Genomic DNA, 15,560 nt, shown 5'->3' with positions numbered 1-15,560 from the left:
CCCGGAAGCAGTTTGGCGGTCGAACCGGGCAAGATGGCGGCGCCCAGGCGGTGAGGGGTGAAGGGAGCGGGAGGTGCCGTTGCGGGTTATGAGCGCGGCCCGGCGCTGCGGCCCACCCCGGGCTCTCACAGGTACCCACCGGGGGCAGCACCGCCTCCCTGCGCGGTTCGGCATCCTTCACCCAAGGCGGGGGTGAGGAGCTCTCGGAGGGCAGGGGCTGCGGGTGGGCCAGGGAGCGAGCCGGGCTGTCCCGGTCCCGCCCCCGCCCGGGAGAGGCTTGTGTGTGTGTGTGTGTGTGTGTGTGTGTGTGTGTGTGTGTGTGTAAGGGTCGCAGATGCCCGACCTCTTGTCAGGGGGGCGACGGCTGCCCCTGTCTGAGGAGCCCCCCTCCCCCCCATTGCCGGGGTCCGAGGGACCTTTCACTCCTCAAGCGTCTCCCCTGCCGCGCTATGGTGCGTGTGTCTGGGGCTGCGCTTGGGAGCCCTGGGACGGGAGGATGCCCGGCCAGGGATGTGGCTTGAGGGCAGGGGGATTAGAACAGCTTCTGGGAAGGGTGGGGCCGGGTGTGTGTGTCGTATTGATGCTGTCTGGACTGGGTGCAAGGACTTTCTCTAGCTCTTCTACAGTAGGACTTGGAGCTTCCCATCCTGAATGAACATCTGTCCCCGTTGAACAGGGAGGTATGGGCCATGAATTCCTACAGAGTCTGATCTTTCACTAAATAAATACAATTCTCAGGGTGTCAGAGAAAATCTTCCAGATGTGATCGGAGGTGGTTTCCTTTGGCTGAGTCTGCAGACAGACAGCTCCTCTGATCCCATTGCTACTTTTAGCAGCAGCGTGACATTAGTAAGTTTCACTGCTGCTATTAGCAAATCTGTAGGCAACAGCAGGATTGTCAAGAATCCTGTCAGTTTCACGTTGACCTAAAAAGACACTGTTTTCTCTTTTTCTAAATCCTTCCTCTAGTTCTGCTTTTAGGCCTACAGGAAGTATTGGACTGATTGAGGAGCAGTTGGGCAAAGCTGATTTGTTTGTTTGTTTAAAAAATCAAAACAATATTGAAACCCTGAATAACATGATGTTTATCACACAGTAACTACTTGTATGTTTTATCTTTTCCCCTTCTGTTCATCATTTTGTCTTTTACATCTTGATCCTGCAAATACATATGTGTTTAATTTTATGCAGGTGAGTCCCATTGAGACTGCTCATCTGTGTAAAGTTTTTCAGTTATATAAGTGTTTGCAGGCTCAGGGGTTTGGATTATAAATGTTTTGGGACAGGGATTCTGTTTATATAGGACTAGTACACTGGGATGTCAGTCATGACTGAGGATTTTGAGTATACTGCAGTACAAATAGAGAATACATAAACAGAGACTAATTTTTCTGAGAACAGTGTGCCTATAGATTGTGCTATAGATCTGGGATTCTCAAATTTCATTGCACTGCGACTACCTTCTGACAACAAAAATTACTACATGACCCCAGGAGAGGGGACTGAAGCCTGAGCCTGCCTGAGCTCCACCGCCTCAGGTGGTGGTGGTGGCGGGGGGGGGGGGGGGGGAGTGGGACAGCAAAGCTAAAGCCCAAGCCCCACCATCCTGGGCATGGAGGCCAAAGCTGAAGCCCAAGGGCTTCAACCCCAAGCAGGGAGCCTTTAACCTGAGCCTTGCTACCCAGGACTGAACCCCTCAGGGTTTGGTTTTGGCCCTTGGCGGTGGGGCTCGAGCTTCTGCTCTGGCCCTGGGCCCCAGCAAGTCTAAGACAGCCCTGGTGACCCCATTAAAATGGGGTCCTGACCCAGTTTGAGAACCGCTGCTATAGAGTAACTCTACCACCTCAACCTCCTAAAATAACTCCAGCCTATTTAGTGATATATGTATGGTTGAATTAAAATGATTCTGAGGCTGTGTCTACACTACCTCCACCCCCCGACGCTCCGGGGATCGATGCACCGGGGTCAATTTAGTGGGTCTATTGAAGACCCACCAAATTGACTGCAGATCACTCTCTAGTCGACCCCGCTACTCTACCCCAAACGAGAAGAGTAAGGTAAGTCAACAGGAGAGTGTCTCCCATCGACCCAGCATAGTGTGGATCGCACGGTAAGTCGACCTAAGCTACGTTTTTCACATAGCTGGAATTGAATAGCTTCGGTTGATTTACCACGGTAGTGTAGACATAGCCTGAGGCAAAAGAAAAAATTCTTGCTCATATTGGTGAGGGTACAATGAACAGTTTTAGCAACACATTTTATAGAAACATTATTTATCAAGTAATTGTACTCTTATAGATTATGGCCTTGAGTGGGAATGTTGAGTCCTTCACTCAGAAATAGTTACTGATATGGCAAAGATATTCACTAATGAGGCATAGTCTGGAAAAGGTGAATTTAGTTAAAACAACAAGGCTTTGTCAACTGAATTGCCATTTGCAGTGGTTAAAACAGTGATGCAACAGAACATTTTTAATGATAATTCAGATAAAGTACACCTATCTCCATCCTTTTCTCTTTCTTGCTCTCATGCAGTGGCATGCTGTTGTGGTATTTGGCTTAAAAGTTGCAAATAAGTATTTAAATTCTCCAACTCTGTCTTTCTCCCCGTCCAGAAGAACAAACAAACTTTCTCTGACATTTTTGAATAACTCTTGTACAACATTTTTTTGCCATGAAAACCTAGAAACTACTTGCGTGTTCCTTTAGAAAAGCATCCTCATTATGTATAGAAAGTCAATGGCAAGTAATAAAAATGGTTATGTAGTTCTTTTCTCAGTAACTTGCACAACAGTATGATGAATTCCTGTTAAAGAAATCATGAGGTTGTATATTCCCCAGAACCTACAATTCTAGTTATTGGGCCATAGACTTGTGTGTAGTTTTGGATGTGTAAAACACACACACCAGATTCATAAATATTGTTAAAACTGAATTCTCCCTTTTTATGATGGTTTTAGATGGCACACTTGACTAGCTCAGGTTTTTAAGATCAGTTATAAAGATATGCACTAGGGCAGGCATAAAATTCCTGTTAATGTGACTGTTTAGTGCTATTTTTATGTGAAGTACTTGCTCTAAGCAAATGTTCCAGCTTGTTGCTGATGTGTGTCTCGGTAAATACATTTATAGCATATGGAGGTGGGAATAGGGGAAAAAGTTATAAAACTAACTCTGGGAGGGGTCTGGAAAGCAAAATACTCAGCTCCTCTATCTAGTCTGCAAACATCCTGTAGGCTCCCTAAGTAGTGCTTGTGTTTAGCCCTCCTAGGGAGTGCTGCATGGTGCTGAGGACAGTAAGCATTGCCAGTGGATTTGCTTCTAATCCTTACTGTGAAGAAACAATTGAGATCCAAACATTCTCTCTCTTCTGTGTAGGATTATTTGTCTGGCACCTTCTGAAACCAGCAGTATGGCAAATGCCATGCAAGTTTATGCACTGTTGTGGAGTAGCCAATAAAAGATGGATTACATTTCAGCACCTTAACTTCCTCAAACGAATGGTAAGTCAAGAGAGTGTCTTATTCCCTGTTGACTATTTTTCTATTTTGCCTTATGCTACGTAGGAAATTAAAATATTTACCAATTACAAGTGGTATATGGCACTCATTTTCTGGAGTAGTGTGTTTCCTTTTAAAAGATTCATCCTGAAACTTAAACATATTGATCTAATTCTGCCAGAGTTTTTGAGGGCAAAGTGTAAAGTCAGGCTTGCTTCTTAAATTTTTATATTTGGAATAGAGTGAACCTGCAAAAGAAAAAGCAGAATTTTTACTTTAAGTGCTAATTCATTGAGAGAAGTCCTGAATAGATTAAAATAATAGATTAATTTCTTTTGTAGTATGTAAATAGGCAGTGCATTAGCTGTTTATATTGGAAAGCTATAACTGTCACAGACCGCTCAAGGAAATCCCTCTCCTCTTAACAGAACAGATGCATAATGGATAGTAACGGTGTAAAATTCTCCTCACAGTCCTTTTTCATGTGCTGCAACCATGACTTGCAAGGACCATCTCTAGTGCTAGGATGATAGTTCAATCTTTATGTCTATTATGTGGTGTGTCTGCTGTGATTGACATGAAAGGACCAGATACTTTCAATGTTGATGGTATTTTTGGATATCTGTCCAGTAGGAACCAGAGTGAGATCATAACTCATTCCACATGTGGGTTACCAAACTGTCAGACTTTTTGTTGCTAGTGACTTGGTCATTCAGAGGTGAAAAGCTCCCTACCAACCCCAGAAAGCCCTTCTAGTAACCTCTATTACTCAGTTGTACAAGTATTGCACCACAGATTGTTAAAACCTACACCTTGTTTGTATATTTGGCTTGGTATATGTGAAATGGAACATTTTAGACAAGAAAGTTGGGGGGTTGGAAAAGCTAAGTGCTTTTTTTCGTTTACCTGAAACTTTCTAGAGGAGCTGTAAATGCAGCAAAAAACACAATATAAAACTTAATTGCAGCTTAGCCTCTTCATTGTCAGTGGGAGAAATGAAGCATCATGTGCAATAACATCCTAATCTTTGTCTTTCTATATTTTTTTTCTTTCAAATATTCTCTAAAGGTATAGATAAACTAGGTAAGGTAAATTAAACTGAAATTAGGAATTGATGATGGAAAACTAAGTTGAGGGAGATAATTTCTAGTTGGATAAGGGATTATCTTTTAGAGAACTTTCTCTGGCTATTGAACCAGTTGACTGTATCTTAAAAGACTGCAAGATACCTAGCACTTCTACTAATTGGAGATTAATTGCACATCAAATTATATATACACGTGTCCATACAATACGTGTCCACAACATGCTTTAAAGTGGAGCAAACTTTTGTAGAACAAACAACAGTACACAACAGATTAGAACAAGAAGTAGTTAAGAATAATATTTCCAGTTGAAACTGCAAGGGAAAATTTATTTAGGCCTGAAGTAATTCCCTGAATTTAAACTAACGTTATTTATGCAGCAATGAATTGGAAAGCTGCTTTTGTTGTATCTTGTGCAATTGCAGACACCCCTTTGTGAATGAAGTGAGCACTTGAAATGCAGGCTAACTTTGCAATATCAGTACCATGAAATTCTCTTTTTTAATCATAAAAGAAATATAGCAATAAAATGTAGTAGTACTATTTATTTCTATTGTCATTAGCAAGCTATTGATAGGAAAAGCTTTTTAACTCTTCTTTAAAAATATCTCAAATTAATATATATTTTTCTATTCAGTATGTAACACAGTACAACAAAGACCTCAGTCAGCAAGCAAAACCGAAGTCAGATCCAGTTGCACCTCCTTTCCTTGAGAAAAAACATTTGGGTCAAGAAAAAACAGTTCTACGTGAGATCAGACCAGTTTCACCTCTCCACCCACCTTTGTCTGAGACTTCGAACAGAAATGAGTTCAAAGCAGTAAATTCAGCTGCAATTGTAGAAGACTTGGCAACAGCCGTAGGAGCAGAATCCAAAGAAGAAAAACAGTGGAAAGAAATGAAGCTACAACTGGATGATTTACCAGGAATTTTGGCACGTTTGTCCAAAATCAAACTTACAGGTACTATTGGCAACTTTTCAGTTTCATGCAGGTTCTCTGATTCAGGGTTCTCAATCTTGTTCATAGTGTGGTCCACATTTTAAACAGAGATTGGTCTCATGGACACCTTCCTTCCCAATTGTTATCCCACAGATCACTGCAATCACTTAATATACCTGTGTCATTTTTAGTTTTTTTAATCAAATTTTGCTTCTAGAAATAAGAAGCCAGCACCATGTGATGAACTAGCTGTCTATAGACCACAAGCAAATGTTCTGTGGACTACTAGGAGTTCTCAGACCACAGTTTGAGATACAATTGGAACAGAAATTCTCGAACTTGGTCTGCAAACTGCTAGTAGTCCACTGAGCACTTGCTTGTGGTCTATGGACAGCAAGTTTAAGTTAAACTTAAATCTATCACCAAAAGAAGGCAAAATAAATTGTAGTGATGGTATCTTTTTGTAATCAATATTTTCTGTATGGTCTATTTCAGTTTTTATCTCATATTGATATGAACCATTCTGTATTTTAGGGGAAACACTTGTTAAGCTATGGTGGAATTTTACAATGGTTATATTAAATATTTAAAAGAAAATCCTATCTCTTCAAGTCTTATCAATATTATGCTTTCTGGTCTCCTTGTCTTTAAGTTTAGCAGTGGTTCTTGTCAATCTCATGTTAAAAGCATTGAGGTAGTAATGTGGATACATTCCATAACTTATCTGGCCAAGTTTTTAAGTGGCATCAACTTAGTTTCCTAAAATAAAATGTTATTTCAAAAGTCAGCAAAACTCTACTCTTTTAGTTCCCCAAACCAGCAAAGGAAACAGCTTGTTAAATATCTGTTATAATTATGTTTATATAACATAATCATTTATGTTATCTTGGACACACATTTTTGAGTAGCAATATTTTATTATTCTAATAATAATGTATAGCATTTATAAAACACTTTTCAAACAGATTAAAGTGTTTTATCCTCTGTTTTATACATGAGGAAACAAATGTTCAGAGTTAAGCGATTTGGCTAATGCCTCACCTCCAGTCTGTGGCAGAACCAAGAATACAAATCAGACCTCCTAACTACCAGTCTGGTGCCCTCTCCAGAGGATCACAGTATCTCTCTGGTGTTAGAACTGCACAATAGTACCATAACCGTTGTTATAGTTCAGGGGTCAGCAGCCTTTCAGAAGTGGTGTGCCAAGTCTTCATTTATTCACTCTAATTTAAGGTTTCGTGTGCCAGTAATACACTTTAACATTTTTAGAAGGTCTCTCTTTAGAAGTCTATAATATATAACAAAACTATTGTTGTATGTAAAGTAAATAAGGTTTTTAAAATATTTAAGAAGCTTAATTTAAAATTAAATTAAAATGCAAAGCCCCCCAGCAGGGCTGGCTCCAGCTTTTTTGCCACCCCAAGCGGCGAAGAGAGAGAGGGGGAAAAAAAAAAAAGATAAAGCTGCGATCGGTGGCACTTTGGCGGCTGCTCTACTGCGCTGCTTCATTCTTCGGCGGCAATTCGGCGGCCGGTCCTTCCCTCTGAAAGGGACTAAAGGACCCACCGCCGAAGACCCGGACGTGACGCCCCTTTTCATTGGCCGCCGCAAGCATCTACTTCCTGCGCTGGTGCCTGGAGCCGGCTCTGTCCCCCAGACCAGTGGCCAGGACCCAGGCAGTGTGAGTGCCACTGAAAATCGGCTCACGTGCCGCAGGTTGCCTGCCCCTGTTATAGTTCATCAAATAAAATTCCTAAGATCATTTTACTTTTTTACTTTTGTCCTACAGTATTTCATGTCTTAGCCCTTAATTTTCCACAAAAAACCCCTACTGAGTAGGTACAATTTACAGGGGATATGTAGGGATTCTTCTCTTCAAAAAAGTTGATTTTTTTTATTGCTTTCAACATCTGTTAAACACATGGATTTTACATCTATGGAAACTGATTTTGAATGTATATCCCAACATTGCTCCTCACTGCTTTGGAGATATCCAGAACAAGACTTGACAACAGTCATCTGATCAGTAGTGCATAAGAATTCTCTTCACCTTGGACATATTTTGAGGGTACTCGTTCACTAGTGTATGATTGGGATTAGTAAAACATAAAGATGGAAAAAACGGCTCTTGGAGACTGATAGACATCTTTGTTGCCAGTTGTTGTTAGTGACTTCAGACTTGTCAGTGATATAGCTTTGTAATTCTATGTAGCAGCATCTATCCAAGGATCTCAGAGTTCCTTACAAACATTAAACCTCACAATGCTCCTGTTAAATGACTACACAGCCTATTTGTAGCCCTCAGTTGTGCTGCCCCTTTCTCTACGGTGGTTGCTTTATTTTCTCGCTGATGATTAGTAGTAATAGTTTGAGCTTCTAATATCAGGATATTAAAATGGCAAGACTAAATGACATCATATAAAAATAAATAAATAAAGGGGTGAAGTAGGGTGTTATGATCTATGCAGAGACCTATTGTGACTGGTGCTTTCATGTGTTTTCTAAACTGGAGAGAGCTGGGTCAAGGCTGTTGATTAGGCTGTTCTTTAATTCTTGAGAATGTAAATTATTCCAGGTCTGTTTTCATGTTATAGATGACATAGCACCTCTGTGGAACTGACCTATGAAGTTCTGATTAGTTAATATCTTGCATATTTTTTTTGCAAAGTTTCTATTTCTACTTTTTGGAGTATAAAATAACAAAAAAACAAACTTTGCATTATACTAAAAGGGACCTTCCCCAGGCCCCGTCTTCCCCTACTGCTGAAGTAAAGAGTGTTTGTATTAAGAACTGCAAATCACCTTTGAAAGGAAATGAGTTTAGCTATTACTCTACCCTCTTGTTTCATGTGAACTTTAGCTTTGATGCCACTGTCATTAGGAACTATGCCTTCACGATGGGAAAAGATTCATGTTTATATATATATTAGTTTTTTGCCATGAAAAATGATCGGGGAGGGAGCTTTTAATTATTTGTAGTGTAATCCACCTTTTTGGTTTAGATTTCCTCCTTCCTTTTGTTGCTCATTCTCTATTGGCTAATGTCTGAACAGCTGCATTTTACCATCCTGGCACTCTGCAAAGCTAATGCATCCATCTCCTACTTTTTCTGAGCTACAAAAGAAAGTTACAGATGGCATTGTTTTTAGTTTTGTCCCCCAATTCATAAGTAACTGAAAGGAGAAAAAGACATGATAAGAGAAAACCCATATAATGTGTAACACAAGCGCAACACTACATTTTAAGCTGAATCTCATTTTTTTAAATTTTACCTCAAGTTTATATTTAATGAATATTAACTCCAGTGATTACAAATGGAAATTAACATGCATAGTGGTTACAAACATATTAGGCAGGAACATGAACAAACATTTAATTTTTGAATTTTAATTTTTAGTGGTGTTCCCCCCTAAATTAAAGGCACAGTGTGAGATATACTATTCGCTCACTATCGTGTTACGTGGGTACAAGTTCTAACTGTGAAAATGGCTGGTCTACTGGCAAAAGGATGCATAAGCACGTTGCCCTTTTGGTGGGAAGACAGGCCAAATGTTTATAATGAAATTTAACAAATACCTGCAAAATGAATATGTAAATAACAGTGATATGTGAAATTCACCTGTAATTCTCCAAACATTCTTGATGTTACCAGTCTAGATTGTAAGCTCCTTGGGGCTTAGACTGTGCTCTTACTGCAGATCTGTACTATGTCTTGCAGAATGAGGCCTTGATTCTTGACTGGTCCCTCATGGAGCTACCACAATACAAATAATACAGTCTCCTTTAGAGTTTCAAAAAGAGGCACATCAATACCCACATACTTCAAACACAGTCATCTAATTTGCCTTCCTCATACGCTTTAAACCTAGTATAGGGCTGATCCACAGCTAACATTTTCATCTGTTTCTTTACAGACATATCCGTAAGTATGTCTAAAAGGTACTCTCCTGGGCAGAATCTCACACTGAGCTGATTATTGAGGTGGCTTTCAAAATGTGTTCTAGGCACTGTAGAAAGTTACATTTCATGTCTCAAAGACTTACAGTCTAATCTAGTCTGCAAAATGCACCTAGTCTGATGTCCATCTTGCTCACTCTGCCTCTTTCTTAAAAGAATATCTGAAATAGAAGTTTGTAAAACTTATTTGGCACTTCAGAACTTGTTGCATTGGGGTGGCCCTTTGAATATTGGGTATTGGACTGCGAATTGGGAGACCTGGGTGTTCTGTCCCTGGTTCTGTAAGTAGGCTAAAATTTTGCTCACAAATACAGTAGTGGAAAATTCCATTTGCGTCAATGAAGTTTGTTTTTATGAAGTTCCAATTTTATCTGAGAGCAGAATTTGGTCTTAACTGTATTAAGGCAACAATTTAGGAGCTTTAACAAAGAGATCAGTTGGCAATGTTTAGCTTTTGATGATCCTACATATATTTTGTGTAATGTCTGCCAGAAAATAGTTCTCATCTCTGTAATTCTTAAAACACATACAATTGTCTTATCAAAGACACACAGCATAATAACCGTAGCTTTTTAGCAAATTATTTTTATGCTACAAGGAAGAGAAACAAATACAAATAAACTGCTGCTTCAGTTCCCCCTCTCCCCAAAGTGTTTTACAAATGTTCAGTTATAAAATGTAGTATTAACCTAATCTGCTCTAGTCTGTAATATTGTATTTTAATTTCTGCATTAAATGATAGTAACATTTGGTTCAAATTACTGTTCCAAAATAAAGCATGCCTTAGGAGCTTGGCTTTCTTTTAATGTGCAAGTTGTAATTTGCAATGAAACCTACTTATGCCTACTCCAAACAAATCTCGGTTTACAAAGAAAACACATTGGTCAGTCCTGCAGCATTAATGTTACTATTACGTTTAGCATTCCAATGAATGAAGTGTGAGAATTTAGGGGAGGAATTTCTTCTGATAGATAAGCTCTAAAGAAAACTAGTTTTCCTTAGGGATATATTAACATTTATAGTAAGACAAGCAGATTGTTCCCCAAATTAAAGTAGAAATCCGTTCTTTTTACCCTTCCGCCATTCCCCCCAATAGTGTCTGGTGCTAAATCTGCAAGCTATGTGTTTACAAAATTCAATATTATTTGGTGGCTAAAACAAAAATAGAAAATTGACTGGTCAGCTGAATTGTTTTGGACCGTTTATTTATTTATTTTTTATGTAATATGTAATATATGTTTCAACTATTTTTTGGTGGAAGGTGAGCATAAAGTGGCACTAAAAATGTAATACTGTAAATACAGATACCAAGGTTTATAGAGAGAGATCACATTAAAATGAAGTTGAAGGACAATGTAAAAATAATATAGGATTAGAGTTACCTTGAGTATATTCTTATGTCTGAAACACCATAAGAGGTCTCCTTTCTATCTTTCATTTCCTATGAGTGCACAATTTGTTTCTTATTTAATCTGAAATTGTCTGTAAACAAATGCTGTCTTCCGATTTCTAGTAAAGCTAGGTGTATTTGTAAGACATAAAAACACGTCTTCTTTGATATCCTATTGTAAGTTTCAATTGAGAATTACTCTTGAAAGACTCTTGCCAAGTCTAACCAATAAACCTTGAAAGGATCAGTTTCACCCATTATGCAATGAAGTGTAGTTAATTTTGCCCCTAAAGCACTAAGCTAACAGGGGTCAGAAAACAAACATATAGAGTCAATGACCTCATGCCCTTGCCTGAAGTGATATCAATGAAATGTACATCTTCTCTAGGAGGAAAATGAAGAGGAGATTATAAAATTCACTTTTGCCTCCATAACAAAAGGAAAATAAACTTCCCACTCTGATGGGAAGATAGCCCTGTTTGCTGTAACATGCTGCATTTGAAACTCTGTTCGTGGGGCAGACAGCAAGAACTTTTCTTTGTGAGTTCTGAACACTGGACAAACATCTAAAAATATCCATTTCAGCTGGATAAATGAGGGAATGTACTATAGCCTTTTTTAATGAGATCCTGATAAGTCACAGTGAAATGACTGACTGAAATTAATCTGGAGAAATCAATGGAGACTTTAATTAGCACTCTGGCTGTACTGTATTAGAATTTCTTTGAGGTCAGTGTAATGGCAATGTTACACAGACTGTTTGCCAGTCTGCTCCACCTTTCTCCTTCTGTAAATGAGTTGGTGTTGTGCTATAATAAATGAATGTAAAGTGCTCTCTGTGATAAGTTTTAATTAAATTCTTGTCTGGAAGTGAAAGTGTGATTTATAATACCAAAAAAGGAATGTAATCACTCTTAGAAATGCAAACGCCACTGTTTCACCATCCCTTTCTGACTGATTAAGTTAATAAAAAACAATTGAAAAACAATGAATTTCATTGAGATTCATATTTCCTGGTACTATATACGGAGAGACATAGGGTAAAATTTTCAAACCCAGGTGCCTTACGTTAGGCCCCTAAATAAAAGTGGCCTGACTTTCAGAGGGGCTGAGTGTCTGTAGCTCCTGCTAGCAACCAGCTTTGAAAATTTTGGCCATAATCTCAGGGTCAGTAGTGCCAAATGTGTACCCTTTTCTTTTAACTATCGTATATCAGATTGTAAGTGTTGTTTAGTGCAGAAGTTCTCACATAGCCTCTCTCTTAGTCATAGTGTGGACCACTTATCTCATGGTCACATCCCTTCCCCATCATGAAACCCATTCATGATCCCAACCCTGTGGCAGCATTGGCAGTTGGTGAATTTGTACATGCACGTAATAGTAAAATTGAATTAGTTTCTTTTCTCTAAAATGAATCCCAAGGGTCTGCTGATTCCTGTGTTTGTTTTTGATGGCTTATCTTTTCCTGCTGGTGGCTATGGACTTCTCTTCTCCAACCAAGATTGTAGTGACTTTTAGCGTAATGGCCAGCATTGATGCTCCTTTTTGCAGCTCTGTCTGTAGGCATTCATTCTCTTCAGTATATGACCCTCAAGTTCAGAGGATCACCAATAACTGGCAGACCATAGTTGAGACCTGGAAGGCAGGACTCCTGGGTTCTGCTCCTGGCTCTGCCTCTTCTTTGCTGTGTAACTTTATGTAAACTGCTTAACATTTCTGGGCCAAATTCAGCTTGGGGAGTCACGAAGGGTTCCTAGGTGAGCCACCAGTGTTTGAGGAAATTTTAATGGATATACCTGATTTTTATCTAATTCAGAGACTGTTAAACTAGGCTTAAAAATCACCTGCATCTTATCTATGGGTCTGCATCTTATGCTGCGGGGGCTGCTCTTCCAGCAGGGACTTTCAGCCCAGACACTTCCTACTGGGGGAAGCATTCATCAGGCACTCTCTAGGCCAGGGATCACCATGAGGGCCACATGAGGACTAGGCCTGAGGGCCACATCACTGAAACCTTTTCATACAATGATACAAAAGTATAGTCCTCCCCTCTCCCTCCTGGAAAGTCCTAAGCGCCACCAAACAGCTGTTTGGTGGCAGGAAGCGCTGGGAGGTAGGCAGAGGAGCGGGCACGCTCGGGCGAGGAGAGGAGGGCGTCGGGGAGGGAGGGGAGCTTGGGTTGCTGGTGGAGTCGGCGCCTATGGCAGGCTGCTGGAAATAACTCCGTGGGCCGCATGCGGCCTGCATATTTGAGACCCCTGGTCTAGGCTGAAAGTCCGCTGAAGGCCAAAGAGAAGCTCTCAGTGCCAGCAGCACCAGCACTAGCAGATAGGGGAAGGGGCTGAGGGAGAGAAGTCCAACTTAGGGCTGGTCCACACTAAGCCCCCAGTTCGAACTAAGATGCGCAACTTCAGCTACGTGAATAACGTAGTTGAAGTCGAAGTATCTTAGTTTGAACTTAAAGGTACTTACCGCGGGTCCCCACGTGGCAGGTAGGCTCCCCTGTCAACTCCGCCTACTCCTCTCGCGGAGCAGGATTACCGGCGTCGACGGCAAGCACTTCCGGGATAGATTTATCGTGTCTAGACAAGACGCGATAAATCGTTCCCAGAAGATGGATTGCTTGCTGCCGAACCAGCGGATAAGTATAGAAGTACCCTTATTTTGATAATGGAACAGTTTTGCTGAGTGCTAAGCCTACATGTAGCAAACATTTGGCTGTTTGAATTTTCATGTTTTATGATTGCTGCAGAAAGTCCACAGCCACAATGTGTATTTGTTTTCAAGTGTTGGTAAATGAAAATATGAGGCTAGGGTAAATACAGAGCCATTTAGAACCCAAACACCTGGAATTCGTAAATGAGAGCCGTGATTTTTTTTCCTTCAGAGACCAGAAGAATTAAAATAGTAGCAGCAGCAAAACAAAAAAAACCTAAAGAAGCAACTGTACCTCAAGAAGCATCTTATGCAATAGCCATGCGAATGGCAAAATGCAAACAAGCACAGGTTGGCGAGACTCTTCTACTTCTAGCAGAAATAGATGTGTAGAATTACGATAGGGGAACAAGCAGTCACAGCACTGAAAACCATTCCTTTGTCAATTAATACCATCTGTTAACTCAATTATTACCTTGCAGAAAACATCCAAGTTAAGAGGAATCAGTATTTTGCACTGCACTGCACCTTGATGAATTTAGACATAGCCAACATAGTTCAGCTTCTGTGTTATATGAGTTTTTGTCAACGCAGGCACAATAGCTGAAGAACTTTTAACAGGCCCACTCATCTCACTAAAATCTTAGGGCTTGTCCAAACATGCCCCAAATCCATATTTTCAATTTAATATTTTTTAAAAACTGGATTACATCAGAATGTATAATTAAACAGTGTATGTAGTTGAATAAGTTCACAAAATAATCCACACTCTCGTGTCCTGAACTCTTAATCGAGTATCCTCAGTTGGTGTTCAAAAAAAAAAAAAAAAAAAGTTTGGGGGAGGAGTGTATTTGGTTGTAAGAGAGCCATAGTACTCAAAAGTTTGGAAACCACAGCCCTAAAGGATCATATCTTCTCTCTATGTAGGTACTTACTGATCTGGCTTAGTGAACTGCTGTTGGCTCAGTGCTTGGTGCAGTTCCAAGCACCTGTTTGAAGTCTCTCATAGAGGAGGCGAGATGATGGGGAGTTCCCAGGCATGCAGGTCTCATCCCTGGCTTTCTGGTAGTCACCCTTGAGACGCGTAATCTGCTCTCTGCACTGGTCACTGTGGGGACCCTGGCCTGAGCTGTGTCCACATTGCAAAGTGAGGCAGTTTCTGGGGCTTGGGCTTGAATCCACCCCCCTCTCAGGCCCTAAGGCCCAGGTTCTGAGGGCTTATTGGCCTGAGTATGACAGATTTGCGTGTAGACGAAAGAGGGGTTTGGGGTCTAGCCTCAGTCTGAGCCCAGGCTTGCATTGCAGTATAGACCTATCCTTAAGCTTCTCTTTGCTAAACTAAATACGTTGAAATTCTTAAGTCTCTCACTGTACAGCAGGTTCTCTAGATCTTAAATCTTTCATAAAGCCTTACCCTCTAACTTTTCAAATGTGGATATCTAATCTGGATACAATATTCCAGCAGTGGTCTCACAAATGTTGTACACCTCTACCCTGATATAACGTGACCCAAAATAACACGAATTTTGATATAAACGCGGTAAAGCAGTGCTCCGGGGGGGTGGGGCTGCATGCTCCGGTGGATCAAAGCAAGTTCAATATAACGCGGTTTCACTTATGACACGGTAAGATTTTTTGGCTCCCGAGGACAGTGTTATATCGAGGTAGAGGTGTATTCTGAAGTAATATCTCACTGCTGCCACTGGACATTCCCTCGTTTTTGCATCCAACAATCACTTTAGCTCTTTTAGCAGCAGCCTGGCAGGGGGAGTTCATGTTCTTTTGGCTCTCTACTGTGACTCCTGAACCCTTTGCAAGTGTGTCTTTTGCTATCAAGCCTCTTCTCTGGCATTGCATTTCCCCTTCATAGTGAGCAATATTACTTCATAGATAATCCAGATATTTGTGGTCACCGTAGGTTTTTAGTGTGCTATTTGACTTCGCTACAGAGCATATTATTTGTGTAGTCAGAAAACTGCTGAGTTAATGGTTCTTACAAGAACTACAATTTATGATAATTTTTTCTTCCCCT

General features: G+C 40.5%; 1 protein-coding gene across 2 annotated transcripts in view; it reads left to right on the top strand.

The window, feature by feature from the left end:
- Positions 1 to 10: 10 nt before the first annotated feature.
- Positions 11 to 15,560, top strand: part of LOC117887392 (protoheme IX farnesyltransferase, mitochondrial) — a 163,143-nt gene continuing 147,593 nt past the window's right edge. Inside the window, exons 1-3 of one of the 2 annotated variants that reach the window (XM_034789969.1) lie at positions 11 to 131; positions 3,379 to 3,503; positions 5,223 to 5,547. In XM_034789969.1, coding sequence (XP_034645860.1) covers positions 89 to 131; positions 3,379 to 3,503; positions 5,223 to 5,547 — 493 coding nt within the window. In that variant the 5' untranslated portion in view covers positions 11 to 88. Of the gene's footprint in view, positions 132 to 761; positions 850 to 3,378; positions 3,504 to 5,222; positions 5,548 to 15,560 lie in introns of those variants that run through there. The other variant, XM_034789971.1, reaches the window with a different exon arrangement.

Source organism: Trachemys scripta, chromosome 14, assembly GCF_013100865.1.
Source record: "Trachemys scripta elegans isolate TJP31775 chromosome 14, CAS_Tse_1.0, whole genome shotgun sequence".
Classification (NCBI taxonomy): Eukaryota; Metazoa; Chordata; order Testudines; family Emydidae; genus Trachemys; species Trachemys scripta.
The sequence above is the reverse complement of the archived record's forward strand: the minus strand, read 5'-3'. Positions and strand labels throughout refer to the sequence as shown.